This window comes from Pseudophryne corroboree, chromosome 5, assembly GCF_028390025.1.
Source record: "Pseudophryne corroboree isolate aPseCor3 chromosome 5, aPseCor3.hap2, whole genome shotgun sequence".
In the NCBI taxonomy this organism is placed as follows: Eukaryota; Metazoa; Chordata; class Amphibia; order Anura; family Myobatrachidae; genus Pseudophryne; species Pseudophryne corroboree.
The window spans coordinates 753,071,422-753,094,909 of record NC_086448.1 but is presented as its reverse complement, the minus strand read 5'-3'; the positions used below and the strand labels follow the sequence as shown (position 1 = coordinate 753,094,909).

Here is a 23,488-nt window from a genome sequence, read left to right as displayed (position 1 = left end):
TGCCGACACAGAGGTAGCCACAGCCGTGAACTACCGCACTGTACACTGGTTGATAAAGAGATAGTAGTATACTCGTAACAATTAGGATGACACTATGACGGTATAAAGAATGAAAAAAAAACCACGGTTAGGTGGTAGGTATATAATAATAAATAATACAATTCTGGTCGGACGGACTGCCTGCCGTGTGCCGACACAGAGGTAGCCACAGCCGTGAACTACCGCACTGTACACTGGTTGATAAAGAGATAGTAGTATACTCGTAACAATTAGGATGACACTATGACGGTATAAAGAATGAAAAAAAAACCACGGTTAGGTGGTAGGTATATAATAATAAATAATACAATTCTGGTCGGACGGACTGCCTGCCGTGTGCCGACACAGAGGTAGCCACAGCCGTGAACTACCGCACTGTACACTGGTTGATAAAGAGATAGTAGTATACTCGTAACAATTAGGATGACACTATGACGGTATAAAGAATGAAAAAAAAAACCACGGTTAGGTGGTAGGTATATAATAATAAATAATACAATTCTGGTCGGACGGACTGCCTGCCGTGTGCCGACACAGAGGTAGCCACAGCCGTGAACTACCGCACTGTACACTGGTTGATAAAGAGATAGTAGTATACTCGTAACAATTAGGATGACACTATGACGGTATAAAGAATGAAAAAAAAAACCACGGTTAGGTGGTAGGTATATAATAATAAATAATACAATTCTGGTCGGACGGACTGCCTGCCGTGTGCCGACACAGAGGTAGCCACAGCCGTGAACTACCGCACTGTACACTGGTTGATAAAGAGATAGTAGTATACTCGTAACAATTAGGATGACACTATGACGGTATAAAGAATGAAAAAAAAACCACGGTTAGGTGGTAGGTATATAATAATAAATAATACAATTCTGGTCGGACGGACTGCCTGCCGTGTGCCGACACAGAGGTAGCCACAGCCGTGAACTACCGCACTGTACACTGGTTGATAAAGAGATAGTAGTATACTCGTAACAATTAGGATGACACTATGACGGTATAAAGAATGAAAAAAAAAACCACGGTTAGGTGGTAGGTATATAATAATAAATAATACAATTCTGGTCGGACGGACTGCCTGCCGTGTGCCGACACAGAGGTAGCCACAGCCGTGAACTACCGCACTGTACACTGGTTGATAAAGAGATAGTAGTATACTCGTAACAATTAGGATGACACTATGACGGTATAAAGAATGAAAAAAAAAACCACGGTTAGGTGGTAGGTATATAATAATAAATAATACAATTCTGGTCGGACGGACTGCCTGCCGTGTGCCGACACAGAGGTAGCCACAGCCGTGAACTACCGCACTGTACACTGGTTGATAAAGAGATAGTAGTATACTCGTAACAATTAGGATGACACTATGACGGTATAAAGAATGAAAAAAAAACCACGGTTAGGTGGTAGGTATATAATAATAAATAATACAATTCTGGTCGGACGGACTGCCTGCCGTGTGCCGACACAGAGGTAGCCACAGCCGTGAACTACCGCACTGTACTGTGTCTGCTGCTAATATAGACTGGTTGATATTTAAAGAGATATTAGTAGTATACAACAATACTATACTGGTGGTCAGGCACTGGTCACCACTCCTGCAGCAAAAGTGTGCACTGTTAATTAATATAATTGTACTCCTGGCTCCTGCTAACAACCTGCAGTGCTCCCCAGTCTCCCCCACAATTAATTATAAGCTTTTAATTTATACATTGATGACTGTGCAGCACACTGGGCTGAGCTGAGTGCACACAGACTGAGTCACACTGTGTGACTGACTGTGCTGTGTATCGGTTTTTTTTTCAGGCAGAGAACGGATATAGCAGAGAGAAGTGAACGGATATATTATATTAAATAAAAGTTAACTAGCAACTGCACTGGTCACTGACTGTGGTAAACTAACTCTGTCTGCGACTCTGCACAATCTCTCTCTCTCTATCTAATCTATCTCTATTCTAATGGAGAGGACGCCAGACACGTCCTCTCCCTATCAATCTCAATGCACGAGTGAAAATGGCGGCGACGCGCGGCTCCTTATATAGAATCCGAGTCTCGCGATAGAATCCGAGCCTCGCGAGAATCCGACAGCGTCATGATGACGTTCGGGCGCGCTCGGGTTAACCGAGCAAGGCGGGAAGATCCGAGTCGCTCGGACCCGTGAAAAAAAACATGAAGTTCGGGCGGGTTCGGATTCCGAGGAACCGAACCCGCTCATCTCTACTTTTTGGACAGACGCGTTAATGCCTTGTCCACCCTGGGCGAGGATTCCCAACGTACCCTGTCCTTTGCAGGGAAAGGATACGCCATAAGGATCCTCTTGGGAATCTGCAGTTTTTTGTCTGGAGTTTCCCAAGCTTTTTCAAACAATTCGTTCAGTTCATGAGATGGAGGAAACGTTATCTCAGGTTTCTTCCCCTTAAACATGTGTACCCTCGTGTCAGGAACAGAGGGGTCATCTGTAATATGCAAAACATCTTTTATTGCCACAATCATATAATGAATACTTTTGGTCATCATAGTCGACACTGGAGTCAGAATCCGTGTCGGTATCAGTGTCTACTTTTTGTGATAAGGGACGCTTTTGTGACCCAGCCAATTCCGCGGATTGACTCTCTGCTGTTTCCTTGGACTCAGCTTTGTCCATTCTCTTATGTAATAAGGTCACATTAGCATTTAAAATATTCCACATATCATACCAATCATGAGTCGGCGTTGCCGCCGGAGACACCACAATCGTCTGCTCCACCTCCTCCTTGGATGAGCCTTCCGCTTCAGACATGTCGACACATGCGTACCGACACCCTCATACACACAGGGATCTATCTATAAGGGGACAGGTCCACAACAAGGCCCTTTGGAGAGACAGAGAGAGAGTATGCCAGCACACACCCAGCCCCAACTGACACTGGAAACAATTCCCAGATATAGCGGTTTTATAATATGTCAATCATGTAATACACTCACTGCGCCAAAATGTGCCCCCCCCCCCCCTCTTTTTCAGCCCTGTATCACCGTTCTGCAGGGGAGAGTCCGGAGAGACAGCTTCTCTTCAGCACACTGTGGAGAAAATGGCGCTGGTTAGTGCTGTGCGACCAAGCTACGCCCCCTCTAGTGGCGGGCTTCGGTCCTGCTCAAATATACAAATAATGGCGGGGGTAAACATATTCACTGACTCCGCAGCCCATATGTGTTTATCATGCCAAGAAAATAAGTATATATTGCTGCCCAGGGCGCCCCCCCTGAGCCCTGCACCCATCAGTGCCTGCCGTGTGTGTAACATGTAGGAGCAATGGCGCGCAGCGTTATCGCTGCGCGCTCACCTCAGTGAAGATCAGAAGTCTTCTGCCGCCTTAGACGTCTTTTTTCTTCTTATACTCACCCGGCTTCTATCTTCCGGCTCTGCGAGGAGGACGGCGGCGCGGCTCTGAGACGAACGGCAGGGGGATACCTGCGTTCCGATCCCTCTGGAGCTAATGGTGTCCAGTAGCCTAAGAAGCAGAGCCTATCATGTAAGTAGGTCTGTTTCTCTCTCCTCATTCCCACGATGCAGGGAGCCTGTTGCCAGCAGTGCTCCTTGAAAATAATAAAAAAACCTAACAAAATTCTTTTATCAGAGAAACTCAGTAGAGCTCCCCTGTAGAGCACCCATTCTCCTCTGGGCACAGAATCTAACTGAGGTCTGGAGGAGGGGCATAGAGGGAGGAGCCAGTGCACACCCATTCTAAAAGTTCTTTAGAGTGCCCATATCTCCTGCGGAGCCCGTCTATACCCCCATGGTCCTTACGGAGTCCCCAGCATCCTCTAGGACGTAAGAGAAATGTCTTTGTAAATAATAAACATGAGCAATCTGAGAGGCGGTATGTGTACCGATATTACCAAACAATTGTTTTCCTCAATATGGAGGATAGACTTTTTGTGGAGGGTAAGTTGAAGACACAATGGGGGGTATTCAATTGTTTGAAAAGTCAGTTGGGTGTCTGTTTTTTCCTAATAGACAGGGAAAAATAGACACCTAACCGACTTTTCAAACAATTAAATTCCCACCAATACATTTGTTTTAATTAAAATAAAATAAAAGTCCCTGAATATACCAGAAACATCCTAAACGTCAAGAGATAGAGCGGTTTATTTATCAATCAGTGGATTTTCAGATTTTCAGCAGTTCTGCCATGGGGTATTAAGTGGCTGCTGTTTCTAAGGCTCTACACGCCTTGTGTTATCTATACAAATGTGATGCTTTCAATTCTGTGGCAAAATTGCCAAAACAACCCAGAAAATGTGTAAATGTACCCCATAGAGTCAAAGGATGAAATCTGTCATAAGGCAACAGAAGGGCCAGCAGGGGTACGTCCATCCTCCCCTCAGTTACACCTTCACCAGGTGCTCATTCCACTCAGATCGTTTTGTTCTGATGCATTTACGGGCCTGGTGACTGGACTTCTGCTGTCACACAGAGGCAATAAGGTTCCCAAGATGCCACATATTCCCCCATTCTCATCAGTGTGTCAGAGCAAGTGATGTGATCTCTGTGAATGTTAGAGATTTTCTAGCTGTATAATAACTAGTGTTGGAAGAGCCAGTCTAACCGTTTCCCCCTGTGACACCCAGCTACTGGCTAATTAGACACTAAGCAATGTGTCTCATGTAAGGTCTCGGAGTCATTTACAAATGTAGCAGTAGAAACCTGTTATTGGTCACAAGGTTATTGTAGGAGCAGAGATAAATAAGTCTCTGTGGAAATGTCATGGTGCACAAGAGGAACCGGCAGATACAGAGACAGACCTGTAAAATAAGGGGGGTAATTCCAAGTTGATCGCAGCAGAAAACTTTTTAGCAATTGGGCAAAACCATGTGCACTGCAGGGGATGCAGATATAACATGTGCAGAGAGAGTTAGATTTGGGTGTGGTGTGTTCAATCTGCAATCTAAATTGCAGTGTAAAAATAAAGCAGCCAGTATTTACCCTGCACAGAAACAAACTAACCCACCCAAATCTAACTCTCTCTGCACATGTTATATCTGCCACCCCTGCAGTGTACATGGTTTTACCCAACTGCTAAAAAATTTCCTGCTGCGATCAACTTGGAATTACCCCCATGGTTCTGCACCTTTAGCATTGGTGAGCTATGTAATCTGAAGCAGAACCCACGACCAGCTTCTGTACAAAGCATTCTAATGGTTATTATTCAGCAAGAGCTGGTTTGTTTCACTTCCCGGTTCCCACCAAACTGTTCTTATTAGGGTTTTCACAGGCGGCACAAACAGGGGATGTGGCCAAAGCCGCAGAAGGGTTACAATTATTTCAGCTGGAGGGTAACTTCTCATAATTAATTAAACTGTTTGAGTCACCACACCTGGGGCAGTATTGAGGGTTGGGGGGGGGCATCAAATTATCATGTTATCCTGTCCTTGATTACCTGTATGAAACTGTACAGCTAGCATCCCCATCAAACGTTGCTGGTCGGAGCAAGGCAGTGCTGCATTGTATACACTACACAGGGCCGGATCTAGACCTTGTAGGGGCGTGGCTTCATAGAGAAGGGGCGTGGTCCGTTATGCCCCTGTAGCTGTGCCCCCCAGTACTGTGCCCCCTGTAGAGTTGTGCCCCCCTAGTTGCGCCACTTACAAAAAATAAATAAAAATAAATTAATTAATACTTAGAATCCCCGCTCCTGCTTCCCGACCGCTGCTGCCCTCCGTCTCCAGCTGCCGGCGCCGCTCCTCGGATCTATGGGAGAGATGTCATGATGTTTCTCCCATAGCACCGCATAGACACTAGAGGTCAATTATGACCTCTAGCATCTATGTGCCTCTCCCACAATGCAGTGCGGTGCGCCATGACTTCATCGCGCCCGCACAGCACCGCATCTACACAGCACCGGGCGGCACCAGTAGCGGATCTTGCCACGGCGGCGTCGCCCTCTGGAAGGCGGCGCCCCAGGCAAAAATCCTGCTTGCCCGTAGCAAGATCCGCTACTGACACTACAGACTATTTTGGAGCACTGTAAAGTAACTTTGTCCTATATTATTGTTACACCCAGAGATATGGAACATGACAACAACTCTGGAGTAAATTAATTAATATTAATATTGTCTCATAGGACAGACAAAGACACGTTAATTTGTGGAGTTTATTGTGCACACTGCTAAGCACTGGCAAAACTGTGACTCATAATATAGGTTATTACAATGCAACATTTCATGGTTGGGGTGAATGCCCAGCAGACCTATTGTGAGCATGGGTTGTGCGTGGTACCTTGTGAGCTGGGTTTGGGTTAGAGGCAGACATGGGCCTCTCTGTTTCTTTTGTGGGAGGGAACATCTGAAGCCAGTCACATTAAAGTCCAGGAGGAGGACCAATGAACGAAGCCGGGAGGAGAGGCCGCACGTGTGCATACTGCACATAAAAAAACTGTGACTTATATAGCTGCATGCTGCTACCACCACTATCGCAACAGTCAAGCACACAGTTTATACCTGCGGCCACTGCTCATTTGGCCTCCTATCACATACTGCTTGTAAAATGTATAAAAATTCTACTATTAGTAAATGTATCCCCTTACGTGAATTAGCTGGTCATCTTCAACTAATAAGCTTAAGGTTGCTTGTTCTTATTTTTTTCAGTGGCTATTAACTTCTATTCTGTCTGTAGTAATGACCTCTCACAAGTCATCTCTGATTTGCAGCATCATCACCTTAAATTTCAACAGATATTAATTGACATTATTCTAGTTAGTCACGTCTTACAGTAGTTTAAGCTGCCAGTTTCTCTTTTCTTTCTTTACTCCCTTTGAAATATAGTGTTGCATTACTCAGATTGGCAGTACGGATGATGTAATGGTTAGCATTACTGCCTCACAGCACTGAGGTCATGGGTTTGATTCCTGCCATGGCCTTAACTGTGGGAAGTTTGTATATTCTCCTCCCATTTGCATGGATTTCCTCCTGGTAATCTAGTTTTCTTCCACACTCCAAAAATATACTGGTAGGTTAATTGACTCCCAACAAAAGAAGTGGCCACAGCGGACATCAAAGTTGCTTTATATATGCTGGTCTCTCTCTGACCCTACCAATGAATCATACCTTTGTATTAAAAACTGAAGAATAAAACCCTAAGTTACTTACATCTTGGACACGGTGTAACTCCTGGGAGCAATTGCATTCATACAGTAACTTAAAATGGGCCCTGATGTGATGTGTCTGAAACATACAATTTGTTTATCTTTACAGGGTATCTTGTCACAGACACAGGATAGTCAAGTCGTGTCTGATGTGATATTTCATCAGTGATAATATGTCTGTATATACAGTAAGCAGGGGCGGATTGGCCATAGGGCTCACAGGGAAGAGTCCTGGTGGGCCAATGTGCATGAGGGGCCTGTTTTGTATGTTGACATGTGAGGGGTGGTGCTGCCACCATGGTTATATGGTATACCTCTGATGCTGCCCATGTGAGGTCACTTCTACAAATTTTTTCAGGGCCACTTTTAGTTCCCAATCCGCCCCTGTTCAACTTTGAAAGAAAGTGCAATGGAATATGCTGTTGCTACACAAATGTTACTAAATAAATAAGTTATATAGATGTTACAGCCAAGAATTATAAAACACTCTTGGTGTAACTGAGCCTTTGAAACAGCAGCGGAACTTTGAAACAAATTGTAATACCAAAAGCTGTATTATACATTTATTTTTTCCTGTCGGGGTCAGTTTGTTTTAGTGTTTTCTGTGGGGGCCAATGTGTGTGTTTTTATCTTATGTGGGTTTTTATCTTATGTGGGTTGATGAAAGTTTCAATGGTGCAGTATGATTGTAGACACTGAAAGTGGCATATCAGTCCTTGCATATTTGGATGCACTGATGTACACTAGGGAACTGCACTGTAGCATCATTAGCATAAAGTCAGACGCAAGGAAGGCCGCAACTGCGTCCAATTTAGAGTCAGACCCTATGAGAAGGAATCTTGCCACCTCAACAGTCCCTACCCCCCACAACAGACCTCGTCTCAATTAGGACTACCTCCATAAATTTCCCGGGCTGGTTTTCCATCCCAATCTGCCCCTGACAGTAAGTCAGTATAACTATTATTATTATTATTATTATTACATTTTATTTATAAGGCGCCACATGTGTTTCGCAGCGCCGTACAAAGGACAGTACAGGGGACAAAACATTTCATTACAGTAAATAAATAACAGAAATAGAGTACAGATAACAGAGCACCACACATTCTCAAGACATAGTACAGCTAAGATGTAAGTATTGAGGTAGTGATCATCGTACTACTAGAGGCTGGTGGCCATAGATGGAGATGAGCCTTTACTAGCAGGATAAAAATGGTCGTTGAGTAGGGGAGAGCTGTGAGTGAAATGTGTTGAGACGAGGGCTTAGATAACAAGAGGAAAGAGGGCCCTGCTCTGAAGAGCTAACAATCTATTGGGGAGGGGCGACAGACAGATGACAAGAGGTGCAGGCAAGCGGGAGGTAGCCTGATGGCAGTATGCAAGCAAAGCTGAGATGTTCACGGCATGAGGCAGGGGGTGGAGGTGTAATAACTACAGTAGTTATTAGTAATTTGCCTGAGAATGGGTTTATGTGGTCCAAACTATTGTATTTTACCTGTTCGCATTTTCAAAATTATGAATTTTTATTTTTATATGTATGTATGTATAAGCAATGTGCTTTCCAATTACAACTAAAATATTATACGTGGTGTCCTTGATGTTTTAAAGCTGGTGCATGATCCCAACAACATCAAGTCACAGGATTATTGTTCAATTTGGCCATAGCCACGGGTGAGAGATTTGCCTCTTGGTACATTGGCCTGAGTGTCACAATTATTCCTGGCTCTGTTGCTGCCTAAAAGTGTATTATCATCAGTACGGCTTTATTTATCATGCCAGATGATTGTTTTTGAGTTTTAAAGGGTTATTGGCGATTGGCATCATTTTTGCCCACACGCACTGGGATACCCGGCCATTTACACATGCATGTACGCACCCCAAAATGTGTCCACACGCCTTTGTTCAGATACTGTAATAAGTGATGTTTGCTACGTTAACCCTATGATTACTGGATAACTTGATCGTACAACGATGTAGAGTGCGCGGGCTACTTGTAATGATATCCCTCTTATTTATTTCTGTAAACTATGGGGGTCATTCCGACCCGATCGCTCACTGCAAATTGTTGCAGCACAGCGATCGGGTCGGAAATGCGCATGCGCCGGCGCCGCAGTGTGTCGGCGCATGGCAGTCATCGGTGCCCAGCGATCGCCTCTGAGACAGAGGCAGTCGCTGGGCGGGAGGGGGCTGAATGGCGGCGTTAAGCCGCCGTTTAGTAGGCGCGGTCCGGCCTACTAGCCGGACCGTTGGGGGGGGTGGCGCGGCGGCTGCGCGACGTCTCACGTAGCCACTGCGGCCAGCGGCAGCGACACACAACTCCCGGCCAGCGGCAGGAGCTGCGCTGGCCGGGAGTTACTCCTCTGTGCGATGCTTTTGTATTTGTGCGGGGGGGGAGGGCGGACTGACATGCGGGGCGGACTAGCCCTGTGCTGGGCGTCCCCCCGCATGTCTGAGTTTACGATCGTAGCTGTGCAAAATTTAGCACAGCTACGATCAACTCGGAATGGCCCCCTATGTAAGTTGTCGATTGAGATTGGCTATTGAGAGTGTTTAACCCATTGTGGGTGCACCGTAAATCATGTGTGCTAGATGATTTTAGATAGATAGATAGATAGATAGATAGATAGATAGATAGATAGATAGATAGACAGACCGACCAGGACATAGCAAAATAAACATTTTAATATGTCAGACTAATATATGTAAGCCTTGTGGAATTGTACCATATGCAAGTCTTTTGCCTGAATCCTTTAAGGATTATGTTTTTCATGTACTGTATATGGTAGCCTTTAGAGGAAATTTAGATATTGCCATGTATGCTCTGACCTAATTGCATTTGCAGTTATTTACTGCAGCAGCAAATCTCACAGGTTTTCAAATGCCCATGACACTTGAGAAGATTTAGACCAGGAAGATGCAGGTTATATACTGTACATAGTCAGCAGACATCTGGATTCTTCTGGGTGCATATTAGCCTTTAAAGAAAAAAGTTTAGTATACCTACTGTGCCAATAAACAGCAAATATAGTAACATACACAATCATTTATGAGATGATTTTGTGGAATTTTAGAGACAAATATGTTGAATGCCCCAGTAGGGTTGTCTCTATAACAAGTCTACAAGTCTAAAAGAAGAACATAGCAAGAAATACAATGACAGCTACTGTAGGTATAAGATTATAATTGGCAGAAAAAAAATTATCCTTAAGAGATTTACGTCTGGATTCAATTCTTTCCGCCTCCTTCCATACCCGTTCTGTTTCTGCTGACGGGTGTGGTATCACTTCAGCTCGCTAACCCCGTGGTAGCAAGGTGCCCTAACCCTTTACGCAGCTAAACCCGATTACTATGGACGCGATATGCGCAATAACAGGGATCAATTTAGAAAGGAGATTGGGCCTTATATCATTTGAATACTGCCCTTTGTCTTAAGTATTTGTCTGCTTAATTGTTATTTAGACAATGCATAATACTATAAAAATGCAATTTTTTTTAAAGTTGTACTCATCATTGTATAGTTATAACTTTTGTTTCTATTCATCTATACTAATGTGCCCCTTGTTTAGCCATTTGGTTTGATTATAAGACATCTTGGGGGGAATGTAATAGAGTGTGAGAATTAGGAAGTGAAAGATTTTGTGAGAGTTTTCCTGTTTTTTAAAGTGGCAATCATTTACTTGAAAAAAAAAAAGCAGGTTGACTCTGCAATGTAAATGATTGCCACTTTAAGAAAAACAGGAGACCTCTGACAAAATCTCTCACTTCCTGAATCTCACATCCTATTACATCCCCCCCCCCCCCTCCATGTTTTTGCTAGATAGAAAATAGTATTTAATGCTCCAAACGCTAATAACAACCTGTAACAGTAATAAAACTACTTTGGAAAATAATGATGGCGGGTGCCCTGAGAATACCGTCAGCTTGGAAAATTCTCCCCAGTAAGACACAACTTGGGTCCGTATATTTAGTTAAGTATATATTATAATTATGCTTGTATAGTCGGTACACAGGCGTTCATTGCTCTGGTTAAGAACAGTAAGAGCATAGATGCAAGTCATCCACTCACCTTAAAAGATGTGTTTTGTTTTCACTTATATGTGTCTTTAAGATACTCCTTTTGGGTCACATTTATTAGTTATAGACTCTCCGATCAGTGGTGCCACGAGGGAGGTGCCGTGTGGACTACACTCTACCCTCTGAGCATGAGATCTCGGGGGCGGGATCCCAGTGGTTAGGAGGCTGACGCCGGGATCCCAGCGGCGAGCGCAGCATGTCCCCTTGTGGGCTCACTCTGCTCGCCATGCTTTGGGCCCGGTGGCAACCTTTGGTCACCACAGGATTCTATTCCCCCTCGGTGGTGGTGTGGACCACCACTCAAATGGTGGAACCAGCCGACCGCCAGTATTTCAGCTGGTGTCAGGATTCCGGCATCCATATCCTGACCGCCGGGATCCTGACCGGCGGTCCATTGATTGCCTCCTTTCTGATGGGTGGCTGTAACATTATGTGCAGCGCTTGGATCCTGTCACAGTGTAGGAACCGGTAGTGCAGCCCAACAAGTCCAGCAAATTCAGGGCTGCAGTGCGCCTCCCCGGAGTGATTAAAAAGGGGATGTCCCATGAGGCCACGCCCTTTCTATGAGGCCACACACCCCTTTTGGAGGCACACATGCGGACAGCTTTTTTTGCCGCATTGGGTGTCATAGCCCATACTAACACCCCGTCTCTGATAATTAGAATTTAAGATTCATCAGAATATATTACAAATGACATGCAGGGCCAGGGCTCCCATGGGCCACAGAGCCTAGCGCCATGTGAAGATTCCAGAGCTTGGTAAATTCAGTAATACAGCCGCCCCGATAGAAGCCTATGATGCCTGCTTTTGCTGTCGATAAATGAAGGACAACAGCAGGTATCTCCAATACCTTTAGCGGGACCCCAAACAGTACGTACATGTCAGGGGTACCTAATATTTTTCCCGGTATCCCCTGAAACAAGTCTTTTTGGGGGATATCCTGCAAATATAAATTGATAAATACAGTAGGCCCATCCCCAATGTTTTCTGGAGTGATGCAGTCGACTGCCACATTTTCTGCCCCAGACATATCTGTATGCCAGATTTAAAAGATATAAATACACACAACACAAAGTGCAGACGCACAAACGCAAGCATAGGACTAATTTTTGTGTGTATGTAAATGTTGCAATTTTGTCTTTGATTCCAAATCAGGAAATATGTGTCTATGTTTGTTGTCTAATACACATGTAAATCAAATTGTTACATTAGTATGAAAATAATTATTGAACATACAAGTGCAGAATGTTGTCTTACCGTAATAATAATAGAAGAAGGCTTTTATTTCCTTTCCTTTAACAGCTACTCTTTCTCTGCTTATAGGCCAGATAATACGTCTAAGTCAGACAAGACAATATACCATTATTCCAAGCCTATCTGTCAGTTCAGTTTGTATGCAAGACAGCGTTTGCGTGTACGTCTCGTGCTAAATAATATGTTCCTTGTTCACAAGGCACAAAATAATCTACTGAGGAATATGTTTTCCTCTAGCAATCAGCCAAGCTGAATTTAGGTATGTCTTTATTTCCCGCATGGGTCACAAGCAAAGGAATATCTTTCACCAGTTATCAATATAAAGCTTCTCAGGAACAATCCTGCCTGTTGTGCGCTGTTACGTACAATTCTCTGTGTGCAAGGTTGTTCTGCTTTCATGCATAATCTGCCATTTCCAGGTTGCTGCTGCAAATTCTCGTTAACAGCAATTGAAATATATTTTTGTTTGTTACAATAGCCCAATACACAGTTTAGGAACAACTGTTACAGTGTGCCACTATTTATATGCTATATAATAGCCAAATCCTGTTTGTGGAGTTTCAGGTTTACCACCCTAAGGTCTGACATTATATCGCATCACAAGGGAACCAGTAGCCAATCAGCAACACATTATTTCCTTTCATAAGGTTTGCTTTAAATGTCAAAATATCAAGGCACTACTGTTGCTAATGTAAAAAACAAAACAACTTTCACTCCCACGTAAAACTATACCAGGTGGTTTTGAAGCACCAAATGATCGCCCTGGTTGACAAAATGTTAAAATAAATAAATAAATAAAACAGAAAGGAACAATTTTAACGATCTGTTCTGTTCCCTCCACAGTGGAAAGAAGCAGAGAGAATCTCTCTTACATTACAGCTTACTGGTGATGCTGCCTACTCTCTCGTACAGGCAAACGTCGCTGACATTATTAGGCAATTGTGATCAGCAGCAATAAAAATGAGAGTTCTTAAAAATAATAGCATAACTAATGCATAGAGCCTACTCCAGGTACTATTGTATATACTGTGTTGTATACTGTAAATTCTGTACCTTGCAGCTGAATCAGGAAATGTTATTTATGCTCAAATGTGGCCATTTTATAGGATCAGTGGTATACAGTATCTTTAAAATATAGGGGGTCATTCAGATCTGATCGCTGCTGCGCTTTTTCGCACAGCCTGCGATCAGGTACTAACTGCGCATGCATGCCCGCAATGCGCATGCGCATCAGTCAGCAACAAAGAACATCGCTGGTCAGAGGCGTGATGGTGTGAAAAATCCGATTGTACGGGCGTTTGTAAGGTGATTGACAGGAAGAGGCCGTTTGTGGTGGTAACTGACCGTTTACTGGAAGTGTCCGGAAAAACGCAGGCGTGCCCAAGCATTTTCAGGGAGGGTGTGTGACGTCAGCTCCAGCCCCGATCAGCCTGATGTGATGGCATTATTGGAGTAAGTTCTGGGCTGCGCAGGAACTGCACAATGTGGATTTTAGCAGCTCGGCGTACACATAGGATCACACACTTGCACGGCGAATATACACTCCCTCTGGAGGCAGCGACTATCTGAACGCTGGACAGCAAAATTAGCAGCCCAGTGATCAGATCTGAATGACACCCATAGCACGGTGGCAGACAGTCAATTTATTTTATATATAAAATATATTTTTATATTCTCAGGTCTCCGTCCTAAGAGAACAATACGTCTGGTACTGTGGACAGGAGAAGAACAAGGAGGAGTGGGCGCCAGCCAATACTACGAGAGGCACAAGGCAAGAAATTATATTGTATACAGTCATTTGTGTTAAAGTTAAGCCAGCATTGGCACATAATGTTACAGAAGCCCTATGTTCAGCTAGTTTTAATAAGACAGCCAATTCACTAGAAAATACTGACAACCATACGCATATCTATAATGTTTGCAGTGTGTGCGGTGCACACAGGCCCCTGGTGCAGGGTGGCCCACACCCTATACCCATGTTTAATTACTTACCTCGCCGGAGTCCCGCATTGGCACTGCTGCTGCTGAAGATATCACTAGAAAAATGGTGCGGTGGCCATTTTCCCGGTGATTCGCTCATGCACAATAGAGATTTGTCGCTGGTATCAGGAAGGCGCCATGTTTCCAAAAGCCTGCGCATGCGCAGAGTCTACAACGCTGCAGAGAGGAGGGTACCCACACAGAATGTGCACATCGGCCCCCTCTTCTCTTAAAAGTCCCCTGCTGACAACACTAACGTAACCTGAAACTTAGGGCAGTAACTAAACATAGAAACATAGAATTTGACGGCAGATAAAATCCACGTGGCCCATCTAGTCTGTCCCTTTTTTTTATTATAATTTAGATAACCTCAACCCTATTTGATCCTTAGTTCTTTGTAAGAATATTCATACTGTATGTCTATCCCAAGCATGTTTTCCTGAACCTCCCCCCCTCCAGTCTAAGTGCATGTCCTCAAGTTCTAATACTTCTCTTCCTTTGAAAAGTGTTTCCCTCCTGTACTTTGTTAAAACCCTTGGTATATTTGAAAGTTTCTATCATGTCTCCCATTTCCTTTTTCTGCTCCAAACTATACATGTTAAGATATTGTAGTCTTTCTGGGTATGTTTTGTGATGTAGGCCATGCACCATTTGAGTTGCCCTTCTTTGTACATTCTCTAATGTATTAATATCCTTCTGAAGATACAGCCTCCAGAACTGCACACAGTATTCCAGATGAGGCTGTACCAATGTCTCCTAAATACCTTTCCTCCTCAATAGTTTCCATTATAGTACCCTTGATACTATATTTAGCCTTTGGGTTTTTGAGGCCCAAGTGCACGATTTAGCATTTTTTAGCATTAAATGGTAGTTGCCACGTTTTTGACCACTCCTCAAGTCTACCTAGATCATTAATCATTTGTTTTACCCCTCCTGGTGTGTCTACCCTGTTGCATACCTTTGTGTCATCTGCAAAAAAGGTCAAACTTTCCCTTCAATACCATTTGCATTGTCACCAACAAAATTATTAAAGAGAACTAGTCCAAGTACAGATCCCCGGGGTACTCCACTGGTAACATTTCTCTCCACAGAATGCACTCCAACTGTCTGTTTCCTATCCTGCAACCAGGTTCTCATCCATTTTACTGTTTTATAACCCAATCCCATGCTTTCAAGTTTATTTAGCAGTCTGCGATGTGGGACTGTGTCAAAGGCCTTACTAAAATCTTGATATGCTACATCTATGGCCCCCCTTGATCTATTATTTTAGCTACAGAGTCTAAAAAGTCAATAAGATTTGTTTGCCAGTAAATTCATGCTGTTTCGGATCCTGTAAGTTGTTTGATTTGAGATATTCCACAACTCTTATTTTAATAGTGTTTCCATTACTTTCCCTACTACTGATGTAAGGCTTACTGGTCTGCAGTTACTTGCGTCTTCCTTGCTTCCACTTTTGTGCAGTGGCTAGATTCGCTCTTTTCCAGTCCTCTGGAATTGCATCTGTAGGTAGTGACTGTTGAGCAATTCTGGCCCCATTGATTTATCTACTTTTAGTTTTGATAGTTCTGTTAGGACCCTGTTCTCTGTTAAAGTACTTCATGTACCTTTTTTTTATGAATGTCCTTAAAACTTAACTGTAGCCCTTTCCCCTGTCCTTCTGTAGTGAATACGGAGCAAAAATAATTATTAGGGCTCTGCACGAGCGGCAGCTAACCATGTTGCAAATGTGTAGGGGGTCAATTTGGTTAGAATTGACATCAAATTACTTTATTGTACCAGGCACTAAAACCTTTTTTCATAATACTACTTCTAGCCCAAAATCTAAGTATTACCAAGCTCAAGCACCCCTAATTCTGCATCTCAAGCTCAAACTCTACATTTTTCTTAGGCTTATATGGGCTCTGATTTCACTCCATACATTGAATTTAATACTAGCAAAAAGTTTAAAATATTGATTTGGTTAGTTCATGGTAAATAATCTTAAGAATCTATTCAAAAGTTGGGTTAGAAGCCGTTTATAGCTAACGAGAATAATACGCGAATGCAAGTATATGAATCCAGCACCTACAAAGTGGTCCAGCTTTATGATATACGGGTACAGTTATGGAAATCACACTTTCCTGGTTCCAAGCTGTCAATCATCACTCCATGGAAGACAGAGTGATTGTGAAAGCAGAATTCTGTGTGTTGTGTACACTACACATTGGGGCAGATGTATTAACCTGGAGAAGGCATAAGGAGGTGATAAACCAGTGATATGTGCAAGGTGATAACGGCACCAGCCAATCAGATCCTAACTGTTAATTTACATATTGGAGCTGATTGGCTGGTGCCTTTATCACCTTGCACATATCACTGGTTTATCACTTCCTTATACCTTCTCCAGGTTAATACATCTGCCCCAATATGAGATGAAAAACTGAAATTGCACACAGTGGGCTAAAAGTAATAACCTGTTAGCTGCAGGACATGCAGGACTTTGTGTGCGCGGGGCTTTGCCTTGTAAATGATTGTCGCTTTATAAATATGGGTGGACTCGCACAAATTCCTGCACCTCCGGCAGCTCATAGGCTATTACATTTAGCCCAGTGTGGACACTGCTGAGAATGTAAAGTTTTGATGGACATTCTTCTCCTCCATGTCAGGGTCTGAGAACCAGCCCTTTCGTTTTTTTTTGCATTATATTATACCCTTACGGGGCAAGTACAGGATTTTGGTGTTGGGGTGTCTGTATTTGGAATTTTGCTGCTTTTAGCAAATGAGAATGGTTAGGCCCTATTGGTTGAACCTCTACATCCATCCAAATGTATAATTCAAGTGCATAGTGTGGATCCTGATCCCTAGAGGAGGGTTTAGGCCCTCGAACAGTGGGGCCCACCGGGGGTTTTCCCCTTGTGAGCCGGTCCGGCCCAGTCTAGCTGCATACGACATATTAAGGCTAGGTGTATGAGAACACTACAGTCATTAATGTTACAATAAACAGCACGTGTACTTTATATTATATTATATATTAAATATATTTAATACTAATACTGAGGATAGAGCCATATCAGAAGTATCCAAAGCTCATTTTAATGTCCCTAGCGTATTAAATGCTCCCACTTTAATCGAAGTTAATAATTCATTTATGTTAATATAACTAGGTGGCAATGGACCAATCTCTGCTTAACATATTAAGAATTTATGGTAAACTCAATTTAGGAGCGAATTAATTTCAAAGCAATATAGATCCCCAGAGCAGTCCCTGAAATTGCATTGCAATCACCTATTCATATAAATAACTCACCACACTGAAGGTATTAACTGTATGTGTAATATATGTTGGGTATGGCGTGCACAGTATTTACAGCCAGTGACAGCGCGGTAACTGACAACACCTGAAAGAGTATTATCACAGCGGCCAACAATGACTGCTTCTAGGGACATTTTTCAGTTCTACGAGTTCAATAAAATGTCTGTCACAACCACTTCTCATAGCAGATGTTTACAGACACATACAATATGATAAAACCATTTTTTTAAATTAGCACTAGAAGATATTTTCTATGCAGCACCTACAAATGTAATAGTAGAAGCGCTGCAGCGGAACAAATGGACTTGTGGCACGCCCCCATTTTCCTAGAGACACACACTTTGGGCAGGGGTCCAAACCAGAGAGCCGGAAGTTCTCGGTCTTCCCAGCTCTCTGTGTGACCGGACCGGCCCACCAGACCATCGGCTCTTCTGGCATATGCCAGACTTGCCAGATGGGCCACTCCGGCCCTGAGTTAGTATATTAGGGGCCAAATATAATTCCCCCGTGGTTTGCATGAGCTGGCACAGTTCTGGCGAGATAATCATTTAAAGTAGCAATTAGTTTAAAGGCAAAACCAGGTTGATTTTGCTTTTATACTAATTAGCTTTATAAATCTAGTGGCTACCTCACTGGAATCGTGCTGGCTCCTGCAAATCTCAAACTATTGCATGCAGCCCTACATATGTTATACCTTGAGCAAGTTCATAAAACCATAGAGTATGATGGCAGAAAGGGTCCTATATGTTTTATAGGGATTCAGGGATTAGCGCAAAAAGAAGCTTGGGGCTACTAACTCGTGAGCACACCATATATAGCGGTCCATGGGAGGGGTTTGATATAATTTGCCGGTGGTCGAAATTCAGCGGTCAGAAGACCGACCGCGGCATCCTGATGGTAAGTATTCTGCCAATGTCCCCCTAACCCTCCCCTCCCGCAGCATAAATCTAACCTTAAACACTCTCCCCCCCCCCACACACAGCCTATCCCTCCCCTCCCGCAGCATAAATCTAACCTTAAACACCCCACACACACACACACAGCCTAACCCTCCCCAGTGGTACCTAAACCTAACACCCCTCCCCCCTCTTTCTGTAGCCTAGACCTAACCCTCCTACCCCCGCAGACTAACACTAACCCTCCCCAGTGGTGCCTAGACCTAACCCCCCCCCCCCTTCCCGCAGCCTAGACCTAACCCTCCCCCCAGCCAGAACCTAGGAGACCCTGGCATACTTACGTTGGGGATGTCAATTGTCGGGATATTTCTTTTCATCTCCAACAGTCCGTAGATACTGTCTACTGTGTATATATACATATATATATATATGCTAAATTTCAACGTGTTTGTCACGTGTCCCCCAGAGGGTAGCCTACAGGGCTGAACCATCTCTTTGGGGTGTAACATCACCATTCTTGTAGGATGCCGACTTTGGATGGCTGATCTCCAGTGAGGGAAAGATACTGTACGTTGTGGTGGGTTGAGTGGTGGTGTTTCCGACAATAGCGTCATTGCAGCCCCATCCCTCTAAGTCAGGGGTGTATCTACCCATTGGCCAGGATGGCACTCGCCAGGGGTGCCAGGCAAGGAGGGGGCGCCACCTGGTGGTGCCACCCTCGGCCAAAGGGTAGAAAAGTAGTACTGTCAGACTGTAACTGGTGAGAGTCTATTATTTGTAATCAGACTCAAAATAAACTACAGCTCCCAGCAGCCCTTGTTGCTGGGAGCTCCCGACAGCAAGGGAGCCACCCTGGCAGTAGCAGACTCTCACCAGGTACACAGCAATTGTTATATAGCACAGTGCTATAGATCTATTTGTTGTTGAAGATAATAATAAAGTGTCAGTGTTTGGGAGAATGGACTGTATTACCTGGAAAACTACACAATGTTCATGCATGTTAGATGTAAGTAAGTAGTAAGTAAGCGAAAACTTTAACTTGTTGAGTATAATAAAGAAAATACATATCTTGCCTATTTCAAGGCCAGGTTCAAGGAAATGTATATCAGTTCATTGTATAATTGATCATTTTATCTTGGAAGTGACGGCACCCTGATATTGCATATAACAGGAAGCACTTCTACCATCCAACTAATGGTGTTTGGTTAATGGCTGGGTCCATTTGAGGCTCATCTCACAACAGCTCATTAGCATTTCATTTGCGATGCAGTCAAGATGCCAGTGTTTGGCATCCCGGCGGTCAGAAAACTGAAGCCAGTATCCCGAAACTGCTCGGAATGCTGATGCTGGCATCCCAACATAGACAGTGATGCAAAATGCCAAAATTCGAATCGAGTTGGTGACAAAGTCTCCGCTGGCAAGCCATGTGGGAGGGTTAGGGTTAGGCTGCGAGGGTTAGGGTTCGGTTGCAGGGAGGGAGATTAGGAAGGGTGGGTTAGGGTTAGGCACCACTGAAGAGGCGGGGGAGGGGGGGTTAGGGTCAGGCTGTGGGATAGGTGGGTTAGGGGTAGGGGGGAGGGATGGTGTAACGTGAATATGAGACACTACTGTGAGGTGTAATGTGAATGAGGGACACTACTAATTTGAACTGGGGTACTATTGTGTCCACGTCCTTCCCCCACAAGACCATGCCCTTTTCCAATACAACACTTTATTTCAAATGTGTGTAGGGGTTGGGGGGGTGCCAGCACCTTACTTTGCCAGGGGCGCTCGGACCCCTAGATACACCCTTACTCTAAGTCGACCATTATTGCTCCCACATTGCATGCACAAAAAAATTATTCTATTAAACTATATGTTATATGTGGAGATAAATAAAAAAAATATATAAAGAAAGAAGAAGACACAAAAAGTAAATTGTATATTTTAAACCAAGGCTGTATATAGAATTATCTGCGTGGTGGAAAGTTCCTCCTCGGTTGTCTTTATTGGTTTCCCATGTTTGGCAGTTGTATTTTTCCAAGATTTATCTTAGCGCAAGAGAAAGACACAGCTGGAATAATCAGAGTTATAAGGATGGATAGCATCACACTATAAATGTGTCTGGTACATGTATCTGTTTCTGCAGAGGAGAAAGAAAATATAATCCATGTTTTTTCTAACAATTGTAAGAAAACATCATCTCGCAAGTTGTTGTTTTACAATTATTTTGAATTTCCCTTGAGAAAGACCAGTTGTATACTGTAGCAAAGGCAGATTGGGGGCTATTTATAGACTGAGACAAGGGGGTGGTCAGATCGTATTAACTAGTAGTTCCCATGTAATATCTTGCATTGTACTTGTACCCATTGTACCATGTGCTAAAATTAAATGCGCTGGTAAGCAAACAGGATCTTCTCAGTGGCTGCTCTATCCGGCCCGTGCTTATACAGTATGTGTTTGAGGGCTTAGGAGATGTTTACAATGTGAAATGTTAGTACAAAATTAGACGGTGGGGCTCATTTACTCAATGCAGAATTTGAGTACCACATAACGTTCCTGTTTGTTATTCCACAGTGGCAGTGCTGCATATAATATGTTTGGTAGCCACTTCAAAGTCCAGCCCACTATTGCTTGTTGACTATACCCCTTTCATTAATTAACACTTTATACTTTTGTGCCTGTTCAAGCCAGCCTCATGTATGTTTTAAACAAGTCATGAGAGTAAGGGGACATAAGGCTGCCTTTATTACATTTGAAAGTTCTTAATGGATTGGCAAAACTGTGGTAATATTTATTAAACTGATCAACAGGAAGCCACCAGCAGACAAAGTGCACAACTTCGGAAGGTGCAGGCTCATGGACCAGTGACAAGCTACAAGTTCATAATCCACACTTGTGACTTTCCATTAGTATGTGTAGCCTGTGGAAGGGAAAAATGTGCCATGAGACACTCATAAATCACTTGCCCGGTGCTCCCCGCAAATTGTAATCCAGCCCTGAGGAATGCTTCCCAAACCCATCTAGGCTCAATACAGCTCATTTTAACATATGGCTCTGATCTAAGAAATGTTGGCAAAGCCAGTTGCCTACCAAAACTAAACTTACTACAGGAATTTGTCTTCTCCATCGATCACTTTACTTGTTGCTGATCACCCGGTCGGGCTTTTATTGCAGCCCGTGTCTCTGTGGCTGTCCTCTAATAGATTCCAGTTGAAACAAAATTCCTTGTTTCCGCAATTCACAGTGACCAGGAATCTTAATTTTCGAGGGCACATCTCATATAATATTACATATGCCCCATAATGTTATTTTGTTACTTGACTCCTGCAGCGTTGAGAAGCATAATATTTATGTACCTCTGCCATAATTACTTTGAACTGCTTTAGGTTCCATAAATGTGATCTATGCCGGAAAAGAATTTGTAGAACGTCAAATTATATAACTGGCTGGAAAAACATCTGCTAGGTGTGATGTGATTTAACTTCATGAGTTCATTTTGTTTTCCTCTCCAGCTCTGGAGCTACAGGACACGTCTGCAGAAGTGACAACATGTTGACACGTTTTCCTAAAAATAACAGTCCGTTTTCCAATTTTATCTATCAAGCTCAAACACACATCTAGCGTCTTCTCATCTGCTTCCCTTATGTGATATTTCCTATTCCCCGTACCTATAGTCTTCCAAATATAATGCAAGGGTTTGTCTTGGTTGCATTTCTTTTACTTTTTCGACAAGTGCGTTCCTACTCTCCTGCCCTGATGACCTCTTCTCACTTTTGCCTCCATGAGTTTTCTCATGACCTGCCTCTTCCTACCTCAACCGTCATCTTCCCTCCAAATTTGTTTCAGCAAAGTCTACCATAAATTATGTTTCTGTAACAAACATAAAAATTGCTTTGTAATCACGTGTTATTAACAGGTGTGCTGCTGTCATATCCCTTAAAGAGCAGTAAACTAAATTTGTTTGCGAGGCAAAATTTCCTGGGATAGTTTAGTTACCTCATAGCACTAGTGTTCCTATCCTCAGCTAGATATCTCAGCAAGCATGCATGTGCACCATAGGATGAAGCTCTGAAGATGGTATTAGTTGCTGGGGCCAACAATGTTTGCTAAATTTGCCAATTAAGGAACCCCCATAGACTCCCCAGATACCAAAGATACTTGCTGCAGTCCATCCATGTTACATCGGAGCCCATCCCTGTGATATGTAAAAGTTAAGTGATCACTTACATTTAGTTTTGTGATCACTGGTTTGCTACTGGGCATGCGTAGTTTGCTAATCTTTCAGATCCCTCTCATGGTACCTTAGGCTACAACGGCTAATGCCATCAGAAGATGGTGTTACTTACCGGGGCCAATGGTAAATTTGCCAATTAAGCATCACCCATAGAAACCCCAGATATCAGCAATATCTGCTGTTTCCCACCCATGTTATTACTAGGGGATTGTTACCTTTTGTGGGGATCCGCAAAATAACATTAGTAAATATGCCGCTATACGTGTTGTTGTGTCTATGTTCCTTATGAGTTGGTTTTTCTAGTAGGCTTAAATTTCCACTGTGGTGCCCCATTTAGGTACTTATTTATTCTCCAGTGAGTAAGCTGCGCACGCGTCCAGAGCCACTATACTATATATGATCATATGAAGTGGGACATCAAATATGGCGATGTTGCCGCCATGGCAACATGACTTGTGACTACATGTAACCATCGATGGTTTGGCCGTGTGCAGTGGGCAGCTGATGTTTGCACATGCGTAAAGGAGATGTGCTGAGCTCTCAGTGAGTTTCTCCTGTCTGTGTCAGCCATCGGATGGAGCTCCCATCAGAATCAAGCATGGGATGG

The 23,488-nt window shown here is 43.5% G+C and overlaps 1 protein-coding gene across 3 annotated transcripts in view; it reads left to right on the top strand.

Moving 5' to 3' along the window:
• CPQ (carboxypeptidase Q) overlaps window positions 1-23,488 on the top strand; it is a 1,143,103-nt gene that overhangs the window by 952,811 nt on the left and 166,804 nt on the right. For all 3 annotated transcript variants that reach the window (XM_063924160.1, XM_063924158.1, XM_063924159.1), the window contains one exon: window positions 14,177-14,268. In XM_063924160.1, the coding sequence (XP_063780230.1) occupies window positions 14,177-14,268 (92 nt within the window). The remainder of the gene's footprint in view (window positions 1-14,176; window positions 14,269-23,488) is intronic.